The 23,428-nt window shown below is 39.4% G+C and overlaps 1 protein-coding gene across 1 annotated transcript; it reads right to left on the bottom strand.

Moving 5' to 3' along the window:
* Nucleotides 1–366: 366 nt before the first annotated feature.
* On the bottom strand, nucleotides 367–21,492 carry armh3 (armadillo like helical domain containing 3). Its single transcript, XM_008410119.3, has 26 exons — nucleotides 21,241–21,492; nucleotides 19,550–19,659; nucleotides 19,395–19,451; nucleotides 18,854–19,000; nucleotides 17,858–17,965; nucleotides 17,638–17,730; nucleotides 17,424–17,498; nucleotides 17,238–17,324; nucleotides 16,318–16,374; nucleotides 16,160–16,203; nucleotides 15,642–15,702; nucleotides 15,508–15,554; nucleotides 14,970–15,045; nucleotides 14,691–14,784; nucleotides 13,423–13,524; nucleotides 11,965–12,023; nucleotides 11,806–11,871; nucleotides 11,563–11,632; nucleotides 11,148–11,208; nucleotides 10,965–11,053; nucleotides 9,948–10,030; nucleotides 9,028–9,154; nucleotides 8,758–8,833; nucleotides 6,631–6,709; nucleotides 2,408–2,524; nucleotides 367–1,312 (listed from the first exon to the last, which is right to left on the bottom strand). The coding sequence occupies exons 2-26, from the start codon at nucleotides 19,649–19,651 to the stop codon at nucleotides 1,220–1,222; spliced, it is 2,070 nt and encodes a 689-aa protein (XP_008408341.1). The 5' UTR covers nucleotides 19,652–19,659; nucleotides 21,241–21,492; the 3' UTR covers nucleotides 367–1,219.
* Nucleotides 21,493–23,428: the final 1,936 nt, after the last annotated feature.

Raw genomic sequence — 23,428 nt, 5'->3', positions numbered from 1 at the left:
AGAAAAAAATATGTTTTGCACCTGTTTATTTTCTATTAAAATACTTTTTATTTTACCAGGTCCCAGGAGATCCCATCCAAGGTTTTGATGTCTTATTTCTTGCTCCTTAACTCTTTAGTCAAAATAGATTAAACATTTTCAGCAGGACTGACTGCTGAAAAAATAAAAAACCAAAGAAAAACTTTTTCACAAAGTAATTAATAGGAAAGCCGGTAGCTTGTGCACCCCGCTTCCTAATAGAGCCCTGGGCAAACACCCGTATCACCAGTCGCCACCATTTTGTTGACTGTGGCTCCTCAATGGTCTGATGAAAGGCTATGAAAGAAACTTGATGTGGCGATGTATCCATCATCTGAGAAAAAAAAATTAAGTTGGAAAATAATGTTTATTAAAAAAAAAAAAAAACATAAATACACCTACAGGATTTAGAGATGACAGACAGGCCATACACTGGATAAAATTGCATAATTAACGTTGAGTTTAAACTAAAAATCATTTCAGAGAGTTTTATATCAAGGTTGTTTTTCCCGCTATAAACAGTCGTAATTAGTGCCAAAATGCACACAGGCGTGTGTGTGTGTGTGTGTGTGTGTGTGCACCTCAACACTTCCAGGTTAGTTTGTTAGAGAGAAATGACGGTAACAGCAGCAGGGATTTCTCATTTAGCTGTCATTAGTTTTTAATCACTTTGCGGCGTCTTCAACTCAATCACCTTATTGTTCTACGCTTCATCAGAAATAAAAGTAGAAAACTTCCGAGGACCAGAGGTTTTGTTTCTTTTTACATTCACTCCACTCCAGATTTTCAAGAGCAAAAAAACCCCCCAAAAAAACAAAAAAAAACTAAACATCAACAATAGTCACTCGGGTCAAATCGGCTCAAAACCACCATCACCTCAGCTTAGGGAACACGGAAAACCTAAAATGTCATAAACTGGGATTATTTGAACAGCAGGAGAAATACTTTTTGTTTCCCTGTCAGTAACAGTCCAGCTGATTGCATTCAGACACGTCCAGAACCACAGAAGAAGAGAGCGTGGACAGGGACCGGACTGCTGCGTCTGGGTCGGCCGGCGCGGCGTCCGTCGGTTTTCCACCCCTTGGTTCACTTGGACGAAGAATGGAAAGAACCGTTGAGGACTTGTCTGGTCTGTGTGCGAGTGTGTGTGTGTGTGAGTGTGTGTACGGGTCCACATGCACACGAAGGCCAACCCAAATGCTCAGGAGATGGTGGAGAACTCTTTGAGCAGCACGTCCTGACTCAGCGTGTTCAGAGAGACGTTCTTCCTCACGTTCAGACTGATGGAGCGCACCTGCAGACAGAAACGGTCGTCACCGGAGAGAAAACACACTCCCACCGAGCCGAGGACACACACACACGCACGCACGCACGCACGCGGCCTTCTAAAAGCTCCAAAAGCTAAATTATTCCAAGAATAGGCCATGGGCGGCAACAGGCGGCTTGCTTTTTTCTTGAACACACTTCCGACTTGGTAGTTTGAAAAATATTTGAAATAAATATGTTAATTCTATATTTCGATAGACAAAATATTAAAAGAATTCAGTAACACTTTATTTGAAGGGTTGTGCATAAGACTGACATGACACTATCAAACATGACATAACATAATGGTCACAAAACGAACGAGTCTTCATGAACTGGTGTCATGAAGTGTCGTTTGGTAAATAATGACACTTTTGATGTAAAGTTGGACTAAAAGTTGCATTAAAAGTGTAAATTTTGCATTATTTTGTCAATAATGACCCTTTTAAAGCAAAGTTCTATTAAAAGTCCATTAAAAGTGTCATTATTTACCAAATGACACTTCATGACAGCAGTTCATAAAGACTCCTTCATGTTCATAACAGGTGTTATGTCATGTTTATGACAGTATCATGTCAGTCGTATGCACACCCCTTCAAATAAGGCGTTACCAAAAATTCTTACATCTTAAATGTAAATGAAAGTTAATCTGACCTTATTAGTTTAAAAAGTGGTAAAAAAAAAAAAGAAACAAAAAAAAACAATATTCCCCCTTGGTGTGTTATTAATCTCTTGAATTAGTTGGATGGTCTCAGAGTGACCAAAGTAACTAAATGTGATATTAATCACAGAGTGGGGTTTCAAACTGACTGCCTAAAGAAAAAACTACATAGATGGAACCTAAGATTTACAAAAATTCAACACAACACTTCCATTAGAGACGCTGTAAAAACAACAGACCGACAGGCTGCGGACGGATAGAGTGGTGATGAAAGGAGAGGATGGACAGACGGAACAGCAGACAAACGGATGGTTAGAAAGACAGATGGAGAGATTAACAAACGACAGGACGGACGGGGAGAAGTGAAGCGCGACGGACAGCGGGGCTGGACGAGGAGAGAGACGAACACATCGGGTCTCTCACCAGCTCCTTGAAGAACGCAGCTTCCTTTGGCTGCTCTGAATATCTCTCAAACTGGTCCAGACCGTCCTGCAGCTTCAGGGTCAGAGTGTCGTAATTGGAGCGGACCACCTCCAAAACCTAAACAGGTGAAAAACAAAATAATAATAAGAGAAATACGGGTCATGAAATCAAACCGCTACGCCATATGACTAAAATAAGTTCCCGTGTCTCAGGGTGACACGGTGAGAGAGGAAACGTAAATTATTGATGAGTTTTTAAATACTTTACTGCATTATTTTATTCATGAAGGATCATGTGGAGAGACGCGATGCTCTGTGGTGCAGGCCACCAACCGGGCAACTAAGTGTCATTAACAGACAGCAATCCTGCCCAGATTAATCTCTCTGCATCTCATAGCTTCTATTAATCCTCAATTTTTAACCTAAATTATTATTTTGGTGCTTTTTTTTTTTTTTTTTTACCACCAAAGATCGACATCAGGATCAGAATCAAATCCTTTACATGAGGAAAACTTCGCTGCGGTATAACAACCAAATGAATGGACTGGTTAATCCTCCACTAACCAGCAATCCTAATTACTGAGAGGCTGAAAATAATCTGGCTGCTGTTGGAGGTCAAAGGGCAGTGCAGCTTTAAATCTATTATTATGCAGGTGAAAGTTGTATTTTAGGAATACAATGTCTACTAAATATGCTTCTAGTATCTTTTTATCCTTCCACGGTATAAATAATGTTTTTTTTTTCTTTGCATAAAGGCGACTTGCGTAGATGGTTGAGTTGGTAAAACACTTTGGATCCCGTGTAAATCCCTCACTTCGCTCGTCTGAAGAGGTTTTGATGAGAACAGGTGACTCGACTCTTCAAAAATATATTTTGTTGATTCATTTTTTTTTTATGCACTTGCATGAATAATTAATCCAAAGAGACGTTCAAACTAGTCCCTCCTGCTTGTTCCCGTGTTTCGGCCCCAGCGGACTCGGAGCTGCACAGCTCAAAGCTTTTCTAACGTCGATCCTGTCGGATTCAGTGTCGTTTCAACAGAAGTGAACCTAACAACGTTAACAAACATTTGTCAACTATTTATTCAATTTAAAAGCCAATTAATTTTTTTTTTTAATTCACAGCAAGTGCCCAATAGTTTCCGTTCTGCTTGGTGTTTCTCTTTCAGTCTCTCTGGAAGTACGCCGTTAAAATATTCATGGCCACACATCTCGTTCCTTAATCTGCCTGCTCTTTTGTCACAGCCCCGCTGCTACACGTGTGCAAAAAAAACCCAACACAACATAAACACTTGTACAGCAGAGTTTGACTTCCAACTTCTAATGGGAAAAACTGAAGAAAGCAAAATGGAAAACTAAGCAAGAAAAACAAAAAAGCTATAATCGTCAGTTTTTTTTCTATTTGAAGTCATGAATAAATAATAATTAACAGGAAACACACTGTGTGACGTGAATTGTAAGAACATGGAAATTCAAGGTTTGTTTCATTTTATAAAAAAAAACAACACTTTGGCTGAGGGATAGAACATGACAACAGAAAGGCAGAAGAGCTCTCATCTCTTCAGGTTAACGCCGCTGAGTTTGGACTATTTCGCTCAGTAAATCGTACGGCCAGTTAACTCTAGTTTTCCCTTCAGTGTTTCTAATTGCTTTACAAATGCCACGTGTTTCAAAGGAGCTGTTCTTTCATCACCTTACTGAGAAAAGGCGTGCAGAAGGTCGGCCTGCGTTTCATTCTGGGGAAAAACGAAATATCTGAGAAAGCTTTGTGGGAGCTGCTGCTGCTGCAGCTCCTGGCAACAAGAATGAGAACTGCAAAAGCCAAATCAGGAAAATATCCTCTAAAAATGAAATGACAGGAACTAGAGATGCAAAGATTGAAAAATTCTGGTTGATATTCTACTGCTATCAAAAATGAAGATTTACCGATATGTTGTGTAACTCCCTACCAGTTCAACAAAGTGTAAACGGGAGGAGGTCGTAAGAAATGCGTTTAGAAACCTTTATTCATGTCATTGTGTTGCACTTTCTGGCTTTAATCACTATTACTCTTTTATTTACTACTTTCCACATTTTCCACCTTGCAGCACTTCCTGATGTAGATATTTTTCGTCTTTTTAACTGACCGTCCTTTTACATGTGCAGTCAGGGACGCTGTGTGGCTTAAAGGATCAAACTGGGATCAAATTTTCCTTCGTGACCCTTTTTAAAATTATGCACCAGTGTTCGCCGTTGTTCAGTAAAACCTGCGTGCTGACAAAAGGGGTCAGCATAAAGCAAAAAGCTTAGTCAGGAGGTTTGGACAGGGTTTTAACCTCCTTTGGCCCCTCTTTGAGTTTCTAAATTCATCTACAGTGCAGCATGCTGTAACCGGCTGCTAAAAGCGCAACTGGGGTTTCGTTGGGTTTGAGGCTTTCATCAATGTTTCATTTGTTTTTCCTGGTTTTCTATTGGTTTTGTTACAGTAAATATGACATAAAATCCCCCCAAAAAATGAATTACATCTAATGCTACGATGTATTTCTCTTTTATATCTTCAGATAAAATTCTTTAAATCAAACAGTAAGCACATGTTGAATATATTCAGAAAACATTAGACCGCTACAACTGATCGTAGAAACAAGAGTCGTAGATGTTTAATGCGTTTCTGGTTGGATTCAGTGAAAACATGGAGATGGTGAGGAGCGTATTTGCATCCAGCGACGGTGAAAAAGTATTTACTCCGCTCACAGAATTCATGAAATGTTGCAGATCAAACTCATTTTAATCGCAGACAAGTTTGCATATCTGGTAATAAGTGCTTCCCATTGCCGTGGATTGAAATCTGCTCCACTTTTCTTTAGACAGAGCACCGTTTTGATTCGGCAGATTTAAGCCCAGACTTTGACTAGGCCACTCCAAAAGCTTACCTTTGTTTTGCCATCCAGTGACGCACTTGGTCACTGCAAAAACTACAAAATCTCACCATTCAGTACTTTTGATCTAGTATTAGTGCAAATAGCTTTGCACACTTGAAATAAGAGAAAAATGCATTACAAGAAAGTTTTCAGCAAGACACAGGAGCTTGTTTTAATTAGATAATTCTTTAAAATTGGTGAAAAAGTTGCAGTTCCACTGACAGATTATTTCACTTACAACATGGAAAAATGTCTTGTTATATATGAAATAATCTGGAAAATATTGATAAAAAAAAAAAATCAATATTAAGGAATTATTGACTTAAACAAAGCTTTTATATTTTGCTGAAAAGCTTCTTGTAAGTTACTTTTATCTTGCGTCAAGTGTGCAAAGATATTTTCACTAGAAACTAGACCAAAAATACTTGGTAATATTTAGTGTTCTTGATCAGTCTATTGGTCATGAACTCTGACCTTACCTGAGACAGGCGGGGCTTTAGGTGTGATGAACTTTTTCAAAAGTCTTTTTATGAAAATAATAAAAGTAAAAAAAATGCAATGCAATTCATAAATGATTTTTGCAACACCTCAAAATTGAACTAATATTAAAAAAAAAAAAAAAAAAAGCTGCCTATGGTTTGATAAGTTACGTATTAGCAGGGATGAATGTGATGTGGAGTAACACAAACGTTTGCAAAGCCCAGGACAAGTTCTGCTGTTCTCCCCGCTGTTGTGAATAAATCCAGCAGATAAAAGCACAGAGGTAATTAGAGCACATAATGACCAAATCCATTACTCTCCTATCAGGTGGGAATAAAAAAGGAACGAAGTCTCCAGGCAGCACTTTCCATCCTCACAGTTTTCACAAAAATGATAAATGTCTGCAGTCGGGCCCAAATAAAGCGCGCCGCCTTCTTATGCTCGTCAAACAGTAATTAAGAAACACATTAGTGGTTGAGAAGTTGTCCAGCTGCGTCTTTTTAATTACTTTTTTTTTTTTTTTACTTTTAGGGAATCTCAAAGCCAGAGGGACGATGTGAAATGTAACTATTACCAAGAAGTGTGGATAGTTGTCTCATCATCATAAACAGAGTTTGCATTTCTGGCACAAAACTGTTGCTAATTCTGAATCTATCGCCTTTACTTCTCAATAAAATGCAGATAATCTCCATTACATGCTATTATCAATGCTTCCTGTGGTTTCAGTTTATTTAATCTCATAGATTGGGGGTCACTTGGTCATATTTCAGACACGTCGAAACCCAAATAATCCCAGGATGTTGCCGAGCGAACTCGTGTTCAGAGTTGAAAGAACTTTTTTTGTTTACCTGTTCCTCTGACAGCTGGGAGATGTGGTTCACTGCGGCGTACGACTCAATCTTGGGATTAAAGTGGTTGATGATGGCACTGAAAGATAAAAAAAAAACATAAAGAGGTTTCTTAAAAGCTGCAGACAGAATATGTTGAACATCTCCTTTTTGGGAAGTTGCTGACAATTTTGTCGATGTTTTGAGCAGCGGGGAGACAAACGTTTTATTTGAGGTCTGACCTGCTGATACCAACATTCCTTTAAAACACTACACAATACATCTAGAACACTTAAAGTAAACAATGTAATAATTTGGCGTGACATTTCCAAATATATCAGGAAAATATTTCAATAACATTTATTTACAAATGTGACAAACTGGAAGCTTCAGTTTTCCTTGAGCATGAGGAATGTTAACATAAAGAGTCACTGATCTGGGCTAATTAATGGGAAATCATATCGGCAGGAACCCCAATAATCTGTTGGCATGGAAACCGATTTTAGAGCCAAGTAAAGCTGGCTCTAAAATCTGGGGAAAAAACGGCAGGTGAATAAGAAGAAGAAAAAAAAAACCAAACACACCTGCAAGAGATTAACGCAAACGGAAATCTGACTGGAATCCACCATGCCAGACTAAACAAGGTGCGACTTTATCACTTCACCTGAAGATGACTGCCGAAAGCAACCTTTCCAAAGTGTTAACGTAAGAGGATAAACTACATTACAAAGAACCCAATTCATCAGAGACTCTAGAGAATCTGCTCTAAACAGCAAATGTGTCCGTCAGAGAGAAAAGAGGACATGAAGTGAGGAGGCTAGAGGACGTCTCAAGGTCAAATATACACACATTAGGAAATTGGATTGCTTCATAATCACTGGCAGCTTTTGTAAAGACGTGTAAAAAGCCTAAAAATAATTACATTTTCTAGCACGGTAGCATAAAGTAACACAAAAATATTTTGAAAACAAAAACCGATCTTAATTTGAGAACATTTACAACGCTGTGAGCTTTTGCCCCCTTAAAGATTTTTACTTGTTTTTGTTCCTACTGAGCATATTTGTGTTAAGATTTTCGATTTTCCAAACTGACCTTTGCACATAAAGCCTATTAAACCAGTTCAGATGCAAACTGAGCCGGTGGAGCGGTAAAAACCAGCAGCAGTCAGTCATAACTCACTCCCAGCATTCCTTACCGTCTCTCTGAGCCAACAGAGAATCACACAAATGTAAATTCAGAGACATCGCTCTCCAGCATTAGCTCTCAGTCTGAAGAATAAACTGCTTGGTAGCTCAAATACAAGTTGACTCAATAAGCATAGCTGGGAGATTAAATGGCTTATCCTGTGTTAGTCTGGAGTGCGTAATATTTCAAATATATTAGTGTGACAGAACTGGAGAGATTTTTCTGTCACCGTAATTCTGAGATGACAGACGGAGAGAACTGATGGAGGCAAAATTGAATCAGTTCCTTCATTTGAGTTCATTTCGACGTCTAACTGAACTCTTTATAACCTCCTCCGCTTTCATTCTTTTATTTTCTCAAATTGTCTTTTCGGGTTCTGGGTCGAAGCATTTAAATCAACTCGTCGTTCTCTGAAAAAGTATTCATCCCAAGTCAACTTCCTACCATTCTGTCACGTCACAAGCTCAAGCTTACAGGTACTTTATTTAGATTTAAACCAATAAATGATCTCAAACTAGTGCATTGTTGGAGGAGGAAGGGAAAATGTGGAGGTGTAGTCACAGCTGCAAATGTTTGAGGGTTTGTCTCCTCAGCTCATCTTCACTCAAGTTGGGTCAACTTGGTTGGAGAGTTTCAGGGAGCTTCTGTTTTCCTGACAGATTATAAATTGGGTTTAGTTCTGGACTATCTAAAATATGAGATAAAAAAAAAAATACATTGAAGACATAGTCCGAATTTTGGGTCAGGTTCGGGTCGGCCTTGGATCATAAACCAAAATCTGTTGCAGGTTTGGTTCCAGGGCTGCAAAATACCAAACTCCATCGGTCGTTCCTTCAACCCTAACCAGCTTCCCTTTTCCTGCTGAAGAACAGCGTCCCTAACGCTCAATGCTGTCCGCTGTCCCGTGGGAGCGTTGTGTTCAGGGTGATCCGCAGTGTTCATCCACAGGGCGAGCGTCCTTACCGAATGTTGACAAGGGCATGCGTGACTTTGCTGGCTGCCTCCTTCCACTGTCCTGTGTTGGTGGATACTCTTAACACTAGAGGGAAGAGGGAAAAAAACATGGTCTGATAGTTTACTCCCTTTTTCTGTAAATTAGCCAATAATTCATTTTTCAGATTTTTAGAAAGAGACACTGAAGCCTGTTTTCAGGGCTAAACTGGAGCTAGGTAGCTACAGAGGTCCTGTGACTCTGCTCTGCTCCACGGTTTATGAAAAGGTTTCCAAGCGTACCCATGCAGTAGAGGTTGTCAAAGACCTGGTGCATTCGGACAATTTCGTAATACAATTCGTCGTAACTGTTGGATGTGGGCAGGAATGTGTCTCCGTAGGTTATGAACATGTTGAACAAGTTTACCACCTAGAAAAGGAGACAAGATTCAGGGAAATCACATACGAAACCCACGAAATTAGGATTTGTAAGAAAAACTAAACTTATATTGAAGAACCATCTTGTTCGTCAGATGTCACCGTAACAGCAGTGGGCACTCTGCCGCTAACGCACCAGCAGCAGAACAAATGATTTGTGTAGCGCTTTTGCTAACGTTTAGCACACTTAGCTTCTCCTGGATTCATCTTTCTGGACAAATTCTAAAGCGCCAACAGTTTGACATCGCTTTTGAGGTTTTTGGTTATCGACTTAAGAATTCATCAAGTAGTTGGACGTTTATATTCATGCTCTTATTTTGAAGTGTTTGAAGACTGTTTACATAGCAGTTCTGTTTCCTTTAGCCAAGTTCTTCCTCTTTTTTCCCCCCAGTAACTTTATTTAAAAAAAGAAACACGCAGGAATAAAATAAGACACAAACAAAAGAGAACAAGATATTGTCATAAACACAACATTTAAGGGAATTATGAAAGGTGTAAATTATGTCAAAATTAAACTGATCCTCAAGGGTTATAATATTTACATGGTTTGAATTGAAGTTTTTACCATCAGCTACTGTAAAAGACTGTGTTAGTGCAGAGCAACTAATGACTACATTAGCACAACTAATGATTATTATTATCGTTTTGGTGTTAGTGCAGCCAACTTTTCTAGCTAGCGTTGCTCTACACCAGCAAACAGCAAACCTCAACATTAACGCAACAAGCACTGGCTAGTCCAGAAATCTTCCATCTCCACTCGGCGTGTGTGTGTCACCATTTCTCACCAGCAAGGCCAGGTGAAAGATGTTGTACTTGGCCAGTAGTGTTGTTTCATTTGACAGCAGGAACTTCAGCAGGTTGATGAGAGCTGCATGGAGAAAAAGACATGCTAGCATTAAAGTCACAATGAGGAGTATTGTCTCCCAGCAGAGGCAGATAGCAGCAGCCTCTCAGTGGGCATCTTCATTAAGGAGGAAAATGAAACTCAGGAGGGGGGGTGAGGAACCTTTCAACACCAAATCAAGGATGTCTGCAAGCTTTTACCGAGGAAAACAAAACCCGTCACGGCACCTAAAACGAGCGCCTGCTCAGAACAATCGGCGACGTAGGAAGATAAAAGCATCGAGTGTTTTTAATTCGGCTGTTTTTCGTCTCCGGGTTTATTTTCTGTTAAGCCGTTATCGCCAGCGAGAGGGGGCGAGCCTGTGTTACTCGGGGATTTAATGTGATTATTGGTCCGATTAGAGAAATCTGTATTCCAATGAGACGCGATGAAGCCGTTACAAAGCTGAAATGTTACCCTGCTGTGTGTTGACCCAGCTAAAAGTAAGGCGTCCAGGATGGATGGATCTCTCTTCAGAGAGTCATTATCCAACCTCAACGACGCAATGCGTCTTCAAAACAACAATCGCATCGAGTTAAGGAGAAAATGGGCTTATTTTGCCAAAACAGAATTACTCGAAGTTCAGAGGCAGCATAATAAATACATCCATGTTGCGTTCCGTTGAAAAATGCAATATGATATAATATGATCGGCCAGTTTAGAGCCTGATCGGTCTCGTTGACCAGCCTGTCAAATTCTCACAAATCTTCTTTTTTTTTTTTTCTGGTCAGTTAATGCACCTCAACACTGTGCTAAGCAACAAGCCTGGCAACAACACTGTTCGGAGTGGACGCTGCTTCTGAAGGAAGAAAAATCACGGTGGCATAAAGTTCCATCTGCTGAAAGTACCAGCAGACGCAGCTTTATTTCATCAAACCAAAACAAAACACACAGCTAAATGTAAGAAAGGTAACGTTACCTGACCACAGCTCTCTCCATGTGTAGTGTAGTCTGATTCTGCATTTCTTCTGATAACATAGCAGTTTGTGAATGATTTGAATGCAGCGCCTTCAAAGGAAAATTGTGACTTTAAACTTGTTGTGGAGAAAACATAATAATAGACGAATCACAACGATATCCTTGTTTTTGAATGCCTGCTTACAAGTACAGATCCATGGGGAAATCCTTCATCATATGAGTGACGATAAACTCCACCATAAGATCTACATGCAAGGAGAGCAGGGGGGGAAAAAAAGAAATCAGGACTGTTAGAAAGCAACAAGTTTAAGTTTAGTTTAGTAAAGAGAGTAAAATAAAAACTGTTCTTTTAAAGGAAATTGTAGACCTGGATGAAAAAGGTAGACGGATGACGAGAAATAAAGCTAAACTATAATGACTGCGCTGTATAATGTGTGGCGTAAAACAAAAGCAAGGCATCAAAAATCATTGAGTTGGGGAAAAAAAATTATTTTCTTGAATCTGTAGCAATACATATATTAAAGGAGGATACATATATTTTAAATTATTAAAACTTTATTTTCAAATTAGATAGGAGATTACGGTGGAATAATGTTTACCTAGAACAGCACAAACCAGCGGACGTGAAGGGATGTTTTTACCCGGCGCTTTCTTCCGGTGTCTCATCGGCTGGAAACCATAAAATAAAATCACTTTAAATGCTTTACGTTTGCAGATTCACACGCTCTAACGTAAAACCCGCACGGCAGCACCGATCAAAGTTGATTTTAAATCTTAACGTTGCATAAAAACGACTCCAACGAGCAGAAGCGGCGGGAGGCGGCCGCGCGCCGCAGACTTACCATCCTGTGGAGGCTGACTCTGAAGTTTATGTTGTCGTCGTGGAGAAAGGCGTCGGCGTACTGGTCCTGTGGTGAAACCAGACAAACACAGAAGCGTTCGGACGTTTGTTTGGAGGACACGGACAGATGTAAAGCTCACATCAGGGGGGAGGCTCCCACCTCGGCGATGCACGTGAGGATGATCAGGCACAGTCTGGCGCTGTTGAGTCGATGCTCGTCTGTAAAACACACAAACGCCTCTGAGCGATAAAAACGATTCTGAGACGACTTTGATTCAGGCACTTCTGGTGTGACTTAAACCCTTCTGTCTTTCAGAACCGTAGGCTGACCGGTTTGAGCATTCTCAGGGATATTTTTGCCACACAATATTAAATATATCTGCCATTTTTTTAGTTTTTTTTATCTTTATTACGATACCGTGTGTTTGAGGATGATTTTGTCTTCGGCACATTCAAAAGAAAGTTAAAGCTGCCTGGTTTGATCATATTTGTCCAGATGTTTGCGGTTTGTCTGCTTCATGTCAGCTGCTTGCAGACTGACAGAAGGAATTTTATCTCTACTTCATTTTGTCAGAAAGGTACTGCACGCTGAGCCACATTAAGTGATGCAACCCCAGCTTTGACCCAACTGAAATGAAAACATACTTTATGGCAAGTTTGACATTTCAGTTTAAAAAAAAAAATTTCTTCCAGATTTTATGTAATATTCTAATATCTCAAAGTCTGAATGTGGGGTTTTCATTATCTGTAAGGCATACTCAGAGTGTTATAATATTTAAAGAGTTGAAATATTTCACTCTATTTGTTATGAAGCTATATAATATATAAGCATCATCTTTTGAAATAAGTGCCAGAATATACTGAAGTTATTCAGAATATTCTGATGTACCTGTACTACTACTACTGCAATATTATTATGTACATTATTAGTCCAAATATTTCTATTACTGCTGCTACTCCTGCTAATAACTATAACATTACTTACAGCAGATAAACATAAGGGAAACGTGAAATGTGACTTTCAACTTGTAATATCACTCTTGCAATTTTGTACAAAACTGTCAGTAGTAATGACTGATCTAAATTTGCATACAATCATTTTTTTAAATCTCTGAGCTCAGGTTGAAGTTCCTCCTACCTCTCTTGCAGGCCAGACTCTGTGCAGGGCTCGCTCCGTCTTAAATATGAACACGGTTATTGTTTAAACTGACCGGCTCGTCCTCAGTAATCGAGCCTTCAACACCTGATGTAAGCCCCTCTCAATTCTCAACCAATCAGAGGAGTCAATGCACTGGTTGTCTTTGACAAAAAGAGACTTAAACGCCACACTTTTTGATCTTTCGTGTGAACCCACATATCTTGTTCCTGCTGTTGCAACTGAATTTCGTCCCACTGTGGGACGATAAAGTCTATTTCTATTTCTAGTCTATAAAAGGAATGGATCTGAGATGGGTTCTGGCTCGAAACCAGAGCTGGAAGTGAATCACTCTGAAAGGCTTATTATCTGCCTCTCCTCTCCAGAACAATTAAACACAGTGTGACTATTTAAAAGAAAGAGACAGCGTAGATAAGCGGGCAGGAGAATGAAGAACGACTTGACGGCAGGTTCTCTGTTTACCTTTAGTATCCTGCATTACGATAGAGGCATACTTGAGGAAGGTAATGAGAAGGTTGCTGGTCTGCAGGTTGGGATCCAAGGGCAGCTCCGGGTTATTCATCACTGCACAAGAAGCAGAAAATTTAACTTCAAGTTTAACATAAACATGCAAAAAAGGAAACATGTGGAGCCAACAGAAGGGAGGTTTTTCTGAGAAAAGAACTAAACTTGTTTATCGAGTTACTGCAGCTTTATTACACCACTGGGTCCAGACAGGGATCTACTGTTCCCAACCAAACACTCGTTCTTAGCCCACTGCAGGTCCAGAAGTACAGCAAAGAAGTACAGGCTTTTTCAGGACACGTGATTACAAAACAAGCATGTGCCGGGCTGAGTCTGGTTTAACTGGAAGCTTCCATGAAACGGCATGAAGACGGTCTGCGTGCGGCGTACATATCTGTGTTTGAGGCTTGAACGTAAATATTTCATTCAGGGAAAAGCGGTAATGGAGGGAGAAGCTGGCAGAGAGAGGAGCAGCTTTTAGCAGTAAGAGGGCACGTGTGTCGGAAACAACCTGCTTTTGAACATGCTAGTTGCAAGAGACGGCTTCCACAAAACCTGGAGTGACAGCCGTGTATTACTTTTTTTGGGGGTTGAGGGGGAAATGAATTATACAATGTAATTATGTGGTGTTTACTTCACAATTTTTGTTGCATGATAAACTTCTACCAGTTGAGCATGTAGGCATTTTATTTTGACAGTGTGAGAGGCTTTGGGTGTACTTAGTGACTGAGTCTACTCATCAACTCTTTAAGATGTAATAAAAATGTTGAATGGAAGTGAACAGACAGGCGCTTCTGCACTTAGTTTATCATCTACACAGATTTCATCATTCCTTTTAAAGAAAACAAGCTTAAAGCTGCAGTAGGCAATATAAAAATGTATTTTTAACATATTTAACTGTCCCGACAGTATAAAATGAGACAAATAATGTATTAAAAATATTAGCTCCTCTGTGTCCTCCCTGTGCTCCTGCTGCCGAAACACAACACAATGTCAGCAACAACCAATCACAGCCAGGAGGCGGGTCTTCTTAGCGCTGTCAATCACTCTCATGTGCATGCTGCTGCAGTTTTAAGTAGGAAGAAAAACTTTTTAAGATCATTTTGGGGAACTTTTCACTATTTTATGCAGGATAAACACTTTCTGAATGCAGTGGTTCCAGCTCTCCAAACAGAAACATTGTCACAGCTCGTGTCGCCTTTTGTACGTAAAAGTGAGTCTCTTACCATCTAGGGAGGGCGGCGTCGTGCCGAGTGGTGTTGTTGGTGTGGTTGGAGTGGGAGTGCTGGGTGAGACTGGGATGTCGATCTCAGGATGGCTCTGTTGAGAGACCAGAAACACAAAGATTCCCTAATGTGAAAGGCGGCAACGGTTAAAGCCAGATTAGAAACAATGGAGAAAGAGAATTGCTGTGGCAAATAGGGAGCTGAAAACCTTTAAAATTATTTACTACTCATGTCCTCCATCCACTCGACAAAGTAGTAAGAATTAATGTGCTATTTTACCTGTGCCAGCACTGTGATGAAGTTCCTGTTCAAGTGGACCGCCTCGTAAAGTGCCAGCAGAATTGCCTCGTTTGTCCTGAAAGTTGGAAATGTTTCAAAATGAACACAATTAATTATGGAGAAAAAGAGGCTGCACAGATCCCTGCAGGTTCAATAAATGTTATCGATTAATCACATTTAATTATCTGGATATTTTTTCCCCATTAGTGAACTCCATAGGTCAGACTGAACCGCGCAAGAACTGCCATCTAGTTTGATGAGTGTTTTTTTTACAATTTTTATTTATTTTGACTTTGAATCAGGGTTAACTCACAGAAGGAATGAACAAAATGAAACCATTTTTTGCAAAGATATTTTCTGTCATTTGTAATTTCTTTAAGAAAAAAAATAAAAATAAAAAATAGACAAAAATCAATAAAAAAATCCATGTATTTCATAACTGCATATTTGTTTATTTCTATGGGTATTTTAAGCAGCAATAAGATTGACAATGAGAGCAAAAGTAAACATGGTGCCTCAAAGCAAACACTGAACTTACTGCACAGAGAGTTTCTCATCAACGTCTGCTATAAACATGCTGCCCACCTGTGGAGAAAAAGATAACGGCATAAGCAAACTAGGCATTTAAAAAAACGGTTTATTTTAAAACTATGAGATGAAAGTGGAACCTACCATACTAGTGAGGGTTGAGAAGAACCCGCCCTGGTTCTCTTCCTCTTTATCTTTGTACTGTCTAAAATATAAAACAATCCCAAAAACAGCCAATAGAAAATGGGAAATTATACATCTATAAACAAAGAGGAGAGAGCCACATGACAGCACAAACAGAGATCGATGTTTACAATCAGACACAGAAAATAATCCAACATGTTATCTATGGGCTGCAAAACAAGCGGCTCCATGAAGCCACCATCCATCACTCTGACGCGTCTGTCTTTGAATGCAGACGGACCAAACCTTCTTCACAAACAGCATCTTAATTCCCCTCATCTGGAAAAACATCACAGACCACCAGAGCAAACTGCCAGATATAAATAACTTGTATTGTTTTTGTCCTTCGTCAGAGCAGAAATAGAAACATTGATGACACCGGCAGCCTCATCACACACACACACACACGCACGCACGCACACACACACACAGCTATTACAAACCAGTCTGAGTCATGTGAAGAAATGTAAAGATCTCACCTGTTATATTCTGTCAGAGCTTGATGAAGGACCACGCCCATGCCCTGGGAACGACATCAAATGAGTCGTTCAGTCATTAACAATCTACCGGATGAAAAGGTCGCCTGCTTCTCACCATCGCTATTTAATGAGGAGACAGCGAGCAGCTGCATACTTACATCGAGCGTCGGCTCATCGTCCACAATGGAGAGTTTCACAATGTATGGATTCACAGACTGAAGAAAGAAAAGCAATCAGAGAAAAACACAGATCATTTAGGCCGATGCTACACTTGGGGTATCGAAAACAGCAGACCTGAAGATATAAGGAATATTTTAAAAAGTCATATCCTCTATATTAAGCATGTGTATTGTATGCTGCTATTTGCATTACCTTTCCATTGAGCAATGTGTTACAGTGTCAAAGTGAGTGCATCTTCATAAGTGCAGACAGAACCTCTGCATAGTGTAGCATGAGATTACATGTAACGGTCACTGCTATACCATTTGTGCAGTACTTAAACAAATTCAGTGGCCGTAAATTCAGTGGCCATAAATGGTTTGAATTGGCTAAATTGGCTGTTAGAGCCGGCAGCAAGGCAAATATTTGTTGTTCTTTTTTTAAATTAAAGCAATTAGATCATGTCAGAGAAAATTCCAATCACAAAACTGTTTCTGTTTGCATAGCAATTACTTTAAACCATAGAAGCTACAGGATCTTCTGTGGCTTAGAAATCACTATTTTTAAAACCGTGGTATGTCTTAACTAATTCAATTCAATTCAAATTAATAAATACTTTATTTTTCATAACGGGAATTTAAATGCTGTCCTAATTTGTATCATCTAATTATCTTCAAAGAGTCTTTGTGAATAATAATCCTCTGGGCAAAAAGGATTCATACATTTAATGACAAAGAACAATTTGCTTTTAGGATCTTTTGCAAAAAATGTTGGATACATTCGTCCATATGTATAATTTTCCATTAAATCTGTACTTATTCTATTTCATTTTTTTAGTTGGGTTTTCATGAGCACTGTGGGCATCAGATATTGTTCTGCATATTGAACACTTCAGCACACATATAAATGCTATGCTCACCTCGTATTTCCTGTAGTTGACCAGAAGGGCCAGCAGAACCACAGCGTCATACCCATGCTGCCCTCTGCTGGACGGATCCGACAGAATCTGAGACGACAGGAAGAAGTTACAGCATCGCTGAACCAAAGGGCACAAACTCTTTTAAAAACAACATATCAAATATCACTGTAAAAGAAAAACACTTACTTGTAGAATAGCTTCGAAAATGCTGTTGATCATCACATATTCCAGAATTGTGTTCTGGCTTATATTATCCGTTACCTGGAAATATAATTTTTCCACATTTATGAGTCAAGTTTAAACAGCATGAGAAGCAAATATTTAAGCAGATTACAGTAAAATATATGGTTTTTTTTTTTGTTGCTTTGTTTTTTTTTTACATTCTATCTATTCTTCTCACCGTCACCAAACACAGTAACAATTTTAGGCAAAGGCTCTTCAGGCTCTCTGAGCTGTCGCCACAAAGCAGGCTGTCCAATCTCTCCATCAGGTCCTGAAAGAGACGCAAACTACCTGAATCAACTCAAACAGATAAGCTTTTTTTATTTATTTTTTTTATCCCCATGTGCTTTGCTTATTGCACAGATGGCTTCTCTTCTTTAAGGTGATTTATCACACACCTTCATCCTCTGCTCCGCCTTGTCAAAGCCCATGAGCATGTTAATGATGTCGAAGCCGGATGCAGACTTGTTCTTCTGATGAACCCCTCGGAAAAGCGCACAGAGCGTCTGGCGAGACGAGCAGAGATCAGAGATTGCTGCGAGACGTGAAAAACCTTCCTGAATATAAACGCTGGGTAGGACACTGTGACTGGATTAAGTTGTTTTATCCGTTAAGGCAAAACATTTTTATAGTAATGGATGTTCTAGAAATAGGTTTCTTTTATATTTTATGGCACTTTTTATTTCTTTTGTTGCGTTTACGCTTTCTCTATGCAATGCAAGTGTTGGTATATTTAAAAAAAAAAAATACTTAAAGCAATTAATCTACTGCATAATCATCATTCAGATTTGATGATTGCAAGCAGAACCTGTGTGACTTCAGGGTATGTGCAGGTTTTGGAGAGTCAAATTTAAGATTTTTTAAGACCTTTTTAATGCCGCCCTGAATGACATTTAAGACAGAAAAAAAAGCTGTAAATAAAGGGAACGGTTTAGGGGATTCTGCTGTATTGCAGCCAAGCGTAGCAAAAACAATGACATTTCTGGCTCTTTTGTGTTTCTCACACTCTACGGCCCACAGACCAAACTTAAAAGTTTATTATCATTTTTTGTTGTTTTTTTTGCACAAAATGGGCTCGCCCACATATGGGTGGGGAACAGAAGTGAATCGATGACGAAAACAAACATCCTGCAGCCAACTGATGATAAAATTCCACTTATCCATGATAGACACAAAAAAGCCAGAAAGCGAGAACCTGTCAGCAGCTGCTTTTGCGTAACAGAAAAGTCCCACAAGATAGAACAGCAGTCCTGCCACCACAACATTCATGACCTCTGATTAATACAGTTACGGCCATTTTCTTTTTTTTAAAATGAATTCAAGACAGTTTAGGCCTTGATTTTAGATACGTGAATTCAAGACTTTTTAAGGATGCGCGGACATCCTGCGGTTACCTGCAGGGCGTTGACTACTTTGATTTGGTGCTCCTCTCCTAGAGCCTGGACGCAGTGGTGAAACAGGGAGTTGATGTTGTCTTGGATACGTTGCACTTCCTCCCCGTTTACGCTCTCCAATTTGGACTCCAGGTACTCCAAGTTCACCTGAACCCAAAGAATGTAGCACAGTGGGGCAAAAAAATTATTTCACAATAAAATCCTTAAAAAAAAATAAAAATAAAAAAAAAAGTAAATCCGTTTTAAATACAGTAAAACTGAGTATTTGGACAAATTATGCAAATGTCGCCACCTGGCAGACTGACGCACAGTCATGCTGCAGTTCAATCTGATTTGAGTGAATCGGCACTTCCTCTTTTAGCTTGAACACGAGAATAGATTTTTGCAAATGTCTGTCTGTGAGTCACTGCAGCTGCTTCTGACAGCAGCTTTCTCTCAAAACTACTATTTTCAGTGAACATCACGATCACGCTAACCAGCCCAGACGACAAATTTCCAATCATGTCTGCAGACATTTCCACCGGAGTGCGTTTTTCTCTACCTTCATGAGAAACAGCTCGTCCCAGAAGCGAGGGTTATTTTTAGCCGGGTCTTCTTTCTAAATGGGCATAGAAAGGACGCCGTTGTCAGCACTGGAACAAATTTACTCCTTTCTGAAAACATCCACCACTTCTTACCACCCGCCACAGCACTCACAGCAAAAATCTCGTCGTACATCAGAACCACCTTCTCTTTCAATGGCTTTTTAGAGGATGACGTCCTCCTCAGCAGCCCTGCCTTCTTCTCAACTTGAGACATGGCTAAGTCTGCAAAGAGAGCGGAAACGGAGTTAGCATGCAAACAGTGTTCAAAATCAGGAGGCACACAAAAACAAGACATGATTAACAAATGCTTAAAATGCGATATATAATTAAAACGTGCTAGCAGTAGCTTTTTTACATAGCAAAAATGGTTCTTCTGGCAGCAGGTAGAGGTTGTAGAGTATTTTGGATCTCTGAATCTTGATCAGGTCACTCAACCTCGTGAGCACTTAATGGTGTGCTCTACTTGTTTCTTATTAGTTCTCAATATACAGAAATTATTGCAGGAAACGTTTGGCATGGGATTTATGTCACTGACTATGCTGCCAACTGACAAATAGTGGCTGGCAGAAATCACCGTTTACAGTCATACCACACCCAATTTGCTCATCGCTTTTACTGGCCTCTCCCACAGAATCTGAAACATGGATGACCAAAGGCTTGAACAAAAGATTTATTTCATAACTCAACACAATAGCATCGCAACAGAGGAAACACTGTAAAAGTTACAAAGAATCCCTGAAACAAGTCTCTGCAAATGTGCAACATCTTGTTATTTTACACCTGATATTAACACCACTGACTGTTTCAATCCCCTTACACGTTTGTCATAATGTTTCTGAGATACACACAAGTTCAACAATAGCTAGCTAAAAATAATAATAAGAAGAAAATTGATGTAACACATCTGATTCTTTTCTGCACGTTTATGGCTTCCGGAAAATGTACCTAAAATAATACAGACAGAAATATTTTAGGAGCTGTATTGCTACTAATGGAATTAGTTGTTTTAGCAGCCTATTTCCTAAAATAATAAAGCTCATATTGGGGAGATTATACAAATGACTGCACAATATTAACAGGAATTAGTGTAATGTAAACAATGCAACGATTCAGCAACAGGTAAATCACCTGTCATTGGTTACATTCACAAAAAATATTTTCCCATTTGTCTCACTTCACTTGTTATGATCATAAATCAGTAAAGACGAATAATTTAACTCAGTACTGTAGCAAACCACAGTGACGACCTTCTCAGAACTTCCTTGCCAAAGGTAATATTTTACTGACTTTTAATAATTTACACCAACACAGGTGCACTTTCTCAATAGCCATGTTAGCGGAGCCCTACTTGACAGAAGTTAGAGACTGCACACTGAAACATTTTCGATCAGTTATCGGCTGAAACCGACTGCTATTGACGAAGATAATATTGATCAGTACTAGTTGGAATCAGCTGCTAGCTATCTTATCTTGCGTTAGCTTCATAAGCCAGTTCTACTGAACTAGTCCATCTTCTTGAAACTACAAAAAGCGGAATCATGACCGTCAGATACTTTCATCCTGCAGAAAAACCATTAAGCTCCGCCATGGAAGCCCGTTAAATTACCAACTGTAAACTCAATCGGGCCTTTTACATATAGATGTTTCGCAGCTTTGGCTAACGCTAAGCTAGCTGATGCCTATCATTATTTATGTTAGCTACCACTGATTTAACTGTTACGAGCTAAGTGACAAACGCCTGCGTAATTACTGGTTAACTGTCCGTGTATTATTGCTTATATATGTTAATTTCCACGTACGTACCTCAGTCAAACAGTCAAATACCAATGGTAATGTAGTTCATGAATTCTTGTGGCCTCAGTTAGCTGTTAGTGCGCTGTTAGCATCCTGCTGCTCTCCAGGGTCTTAACGTCCGACACGTTTGTTCATGTATTTCCTTCTAAATTCTCTGTAACAAAACGTTTTCTTTTAAATACCGTAATCAGAAATCCCCTTTTTTTCCCCTCTTGACTCTTTATCAAAAACGGGAGACCTTGGAACGCTTAAAACAATCGAAGAAAACAAAGCAATCAGACGTTTGTAAGAAAAAATATGCATAGGCCTTGGACCAAATCAGATTCACAGATGTACACTAAACAAAATGGAAAAGTGCTCACAAAATGAAACGTATTGCAAAATTATCTTTGCTCAGTTCAGAATTTCTTCTTAAACTGTAAAATAGAGACACATGTCATACATTACATTCCCTTGATATGCACGTATATCGTACTTCAAAAGTATCATTATATTCTAATTTATTGAATGTGACTGTACTTTTGTATGTGTTTATGAGGACTGCCAGCAGGTAGATTACTGTGAATGTTCTTGCTTTTTTGTTGCAAAAGTTGGATTTTAGGCAACAAATTAGGTCAAACCTGTAGTGCTTGACCAAATATAAAAGATGTGTAAAAAAAAAAAAAAATTAAAAAAAAAATTAACCTAAATCAATATTTTCTCATGGCAGCATAATTTTATTTAAATCTCATATTTATGAGAGTTTGGGGCAGCTCCTAATTAAGAATGGAAGACTTTCTGTTTTCGCTGTGTATCAGACACGACATAAAAACTCATTTCTTCAAGCCACACTGGCCAGCAGGCGCATAAAGCCGTGCTAAAGCTCCACTTTAAAGGAACAGCTGATGTGCAGGTTTTTCATCACACGCTGAAGATGTAATCACCATGACAAAGCCACTGTGATAATGATTCCCAGAGCCTAAACGTATTCACTTACTCTTCATCGGCTCAATTAGAGGCGTTTGTCACTCTTTGTTCCAAAATCAATGGTCGCCTCCTCGCTTTTATTGATGCTGACCAGCAGTTTATTCTCTGTGCACCACTCTGGCAAGATTGTTGACTTCCTCTCCCCATGAAACCTTATCATTGTTTTGCCGGGTGATCAATAACTGTGGTGTCATCTTTAGAGGACACCAGCGTCCCCTCGATGCCTGGCTATGGAGTTTAGGGAGAAAGGAACTAAAACACTTAGATAAAGAAAAACTATTTTGGATATACTGCAGGTGTAATGTTCAGGTTCTCTAGAGAAACGAAGTGGAGCTGCTGTTAGGAATGGTTGATGTGATTTTCCTTTCTGTTTATTTTGCCCTTCTGTTTGACTGATAGTTCTGGTTTTGGTTTTGCCCTTCCTTCTTTGCAGAATGCTCTGAATGATCTCCCTTTGTGGTCTGGTTGGTGACATTTGATCAGCAATTTTAAAGAGTTTCTGCTATCTTCGTCTCCAGGAGTTAACGCCATCCATCCATTGTGTTTTGCTTTTCGAAGACAGGGTTGTGGGAAAAACAGAACCAGGGAGGAAACTTAAGAGATTCTCCCCCTGTTGATTCTCTTCAGCTCCTTTTTCTGCTCCTCCTCCTCCAACCAGTTAAAATGCAGGACTTGATCTCAAATTCTGGAGTGGCACAAACTACAATCTCAATGTTCTCCGCAGCAAGCAGAGGGTGCCGACTCCCCATCGACTGCACTGGTGTGAAACTCTTTCAGGTTCTTTCACTTGTTTTATCTGTTGCCCTCTTTCTAATGCCACCCTGGGCAACTGTCCATATGGCCCATACCAAAAATTACTAATGCCCAGGGGGCATCATGATGAGGAGCCTGAACAACATCAGCTTTAATCTGCTGGTTGAGTCTTCTCAGCTTACCTTTTATTTGTTTGAGGACTGAAGGAGGCGTTGATTGACAGGTGCAACCTGAAGCTAACTGGATTGATGAGGAGCTTTGACAGCTAGCATTGGTACAGAATTGTTTAAAAAAACAAAAAAAACAAAAAAACAATAGTATGTTGTGTTGTTACTGTATATTAAATAGGGAGTGTGATCCTGCACAGCTACATTATACTTGGAACTGGGTTCATATTCATTCATGCTTGGAAAAATTCAAAACATTTTCAAAAAAATATCCTGAGTGCAGTAAAAAAAAAAAAACTTTTCTGTTGCAC

Source organism: Poecilia reticulata, chromosome 1 (genome assembly GCF_904066995.2).
Source record: "Poecilia reticulata chromosome 1, P_reticulata-male-v2, whole genome shotgun sequence".
NCBI classification, from domain to species: domain Eukaryota; kingdom Metazoa; phylum Chordata; class Actinopteri; order Cyprinodontiformes; family Poeciliidae; genus Poecilia; species Poecilia reticulata.
This window is presented reverse-complemented; position numbering and strand designations above follow the sequence as displayed.

What these genes read in the sequence shown, in the direction of transcription:
- armh3 (XM_008410119.3), bottom strand. Translation starts at nt 19,651, where the DNA reads ATGTCTCAAGTTGAGAAGAAGGCAGGGCTGCTGAGGAGGACGTCATCC. An exon ending in ACGATGAGCCGACGCTCGAT is followed by an intron (nt 16,204 to 16,317) that starts GTAAGTATGCAG and finishes TGTCGTTCCCAG; the next exon opens with GGCATGGGCGTGGTCCTTCA. An exon ending in GAGTCAGCCTCCACAGGATG is followed by an intron (nt 11,633 to 11,805) that starts GTAAGTCTGCGG and finishes TATGGTTTCCAG; the next exon opens with CCGATGAGACACCGGAAGAA.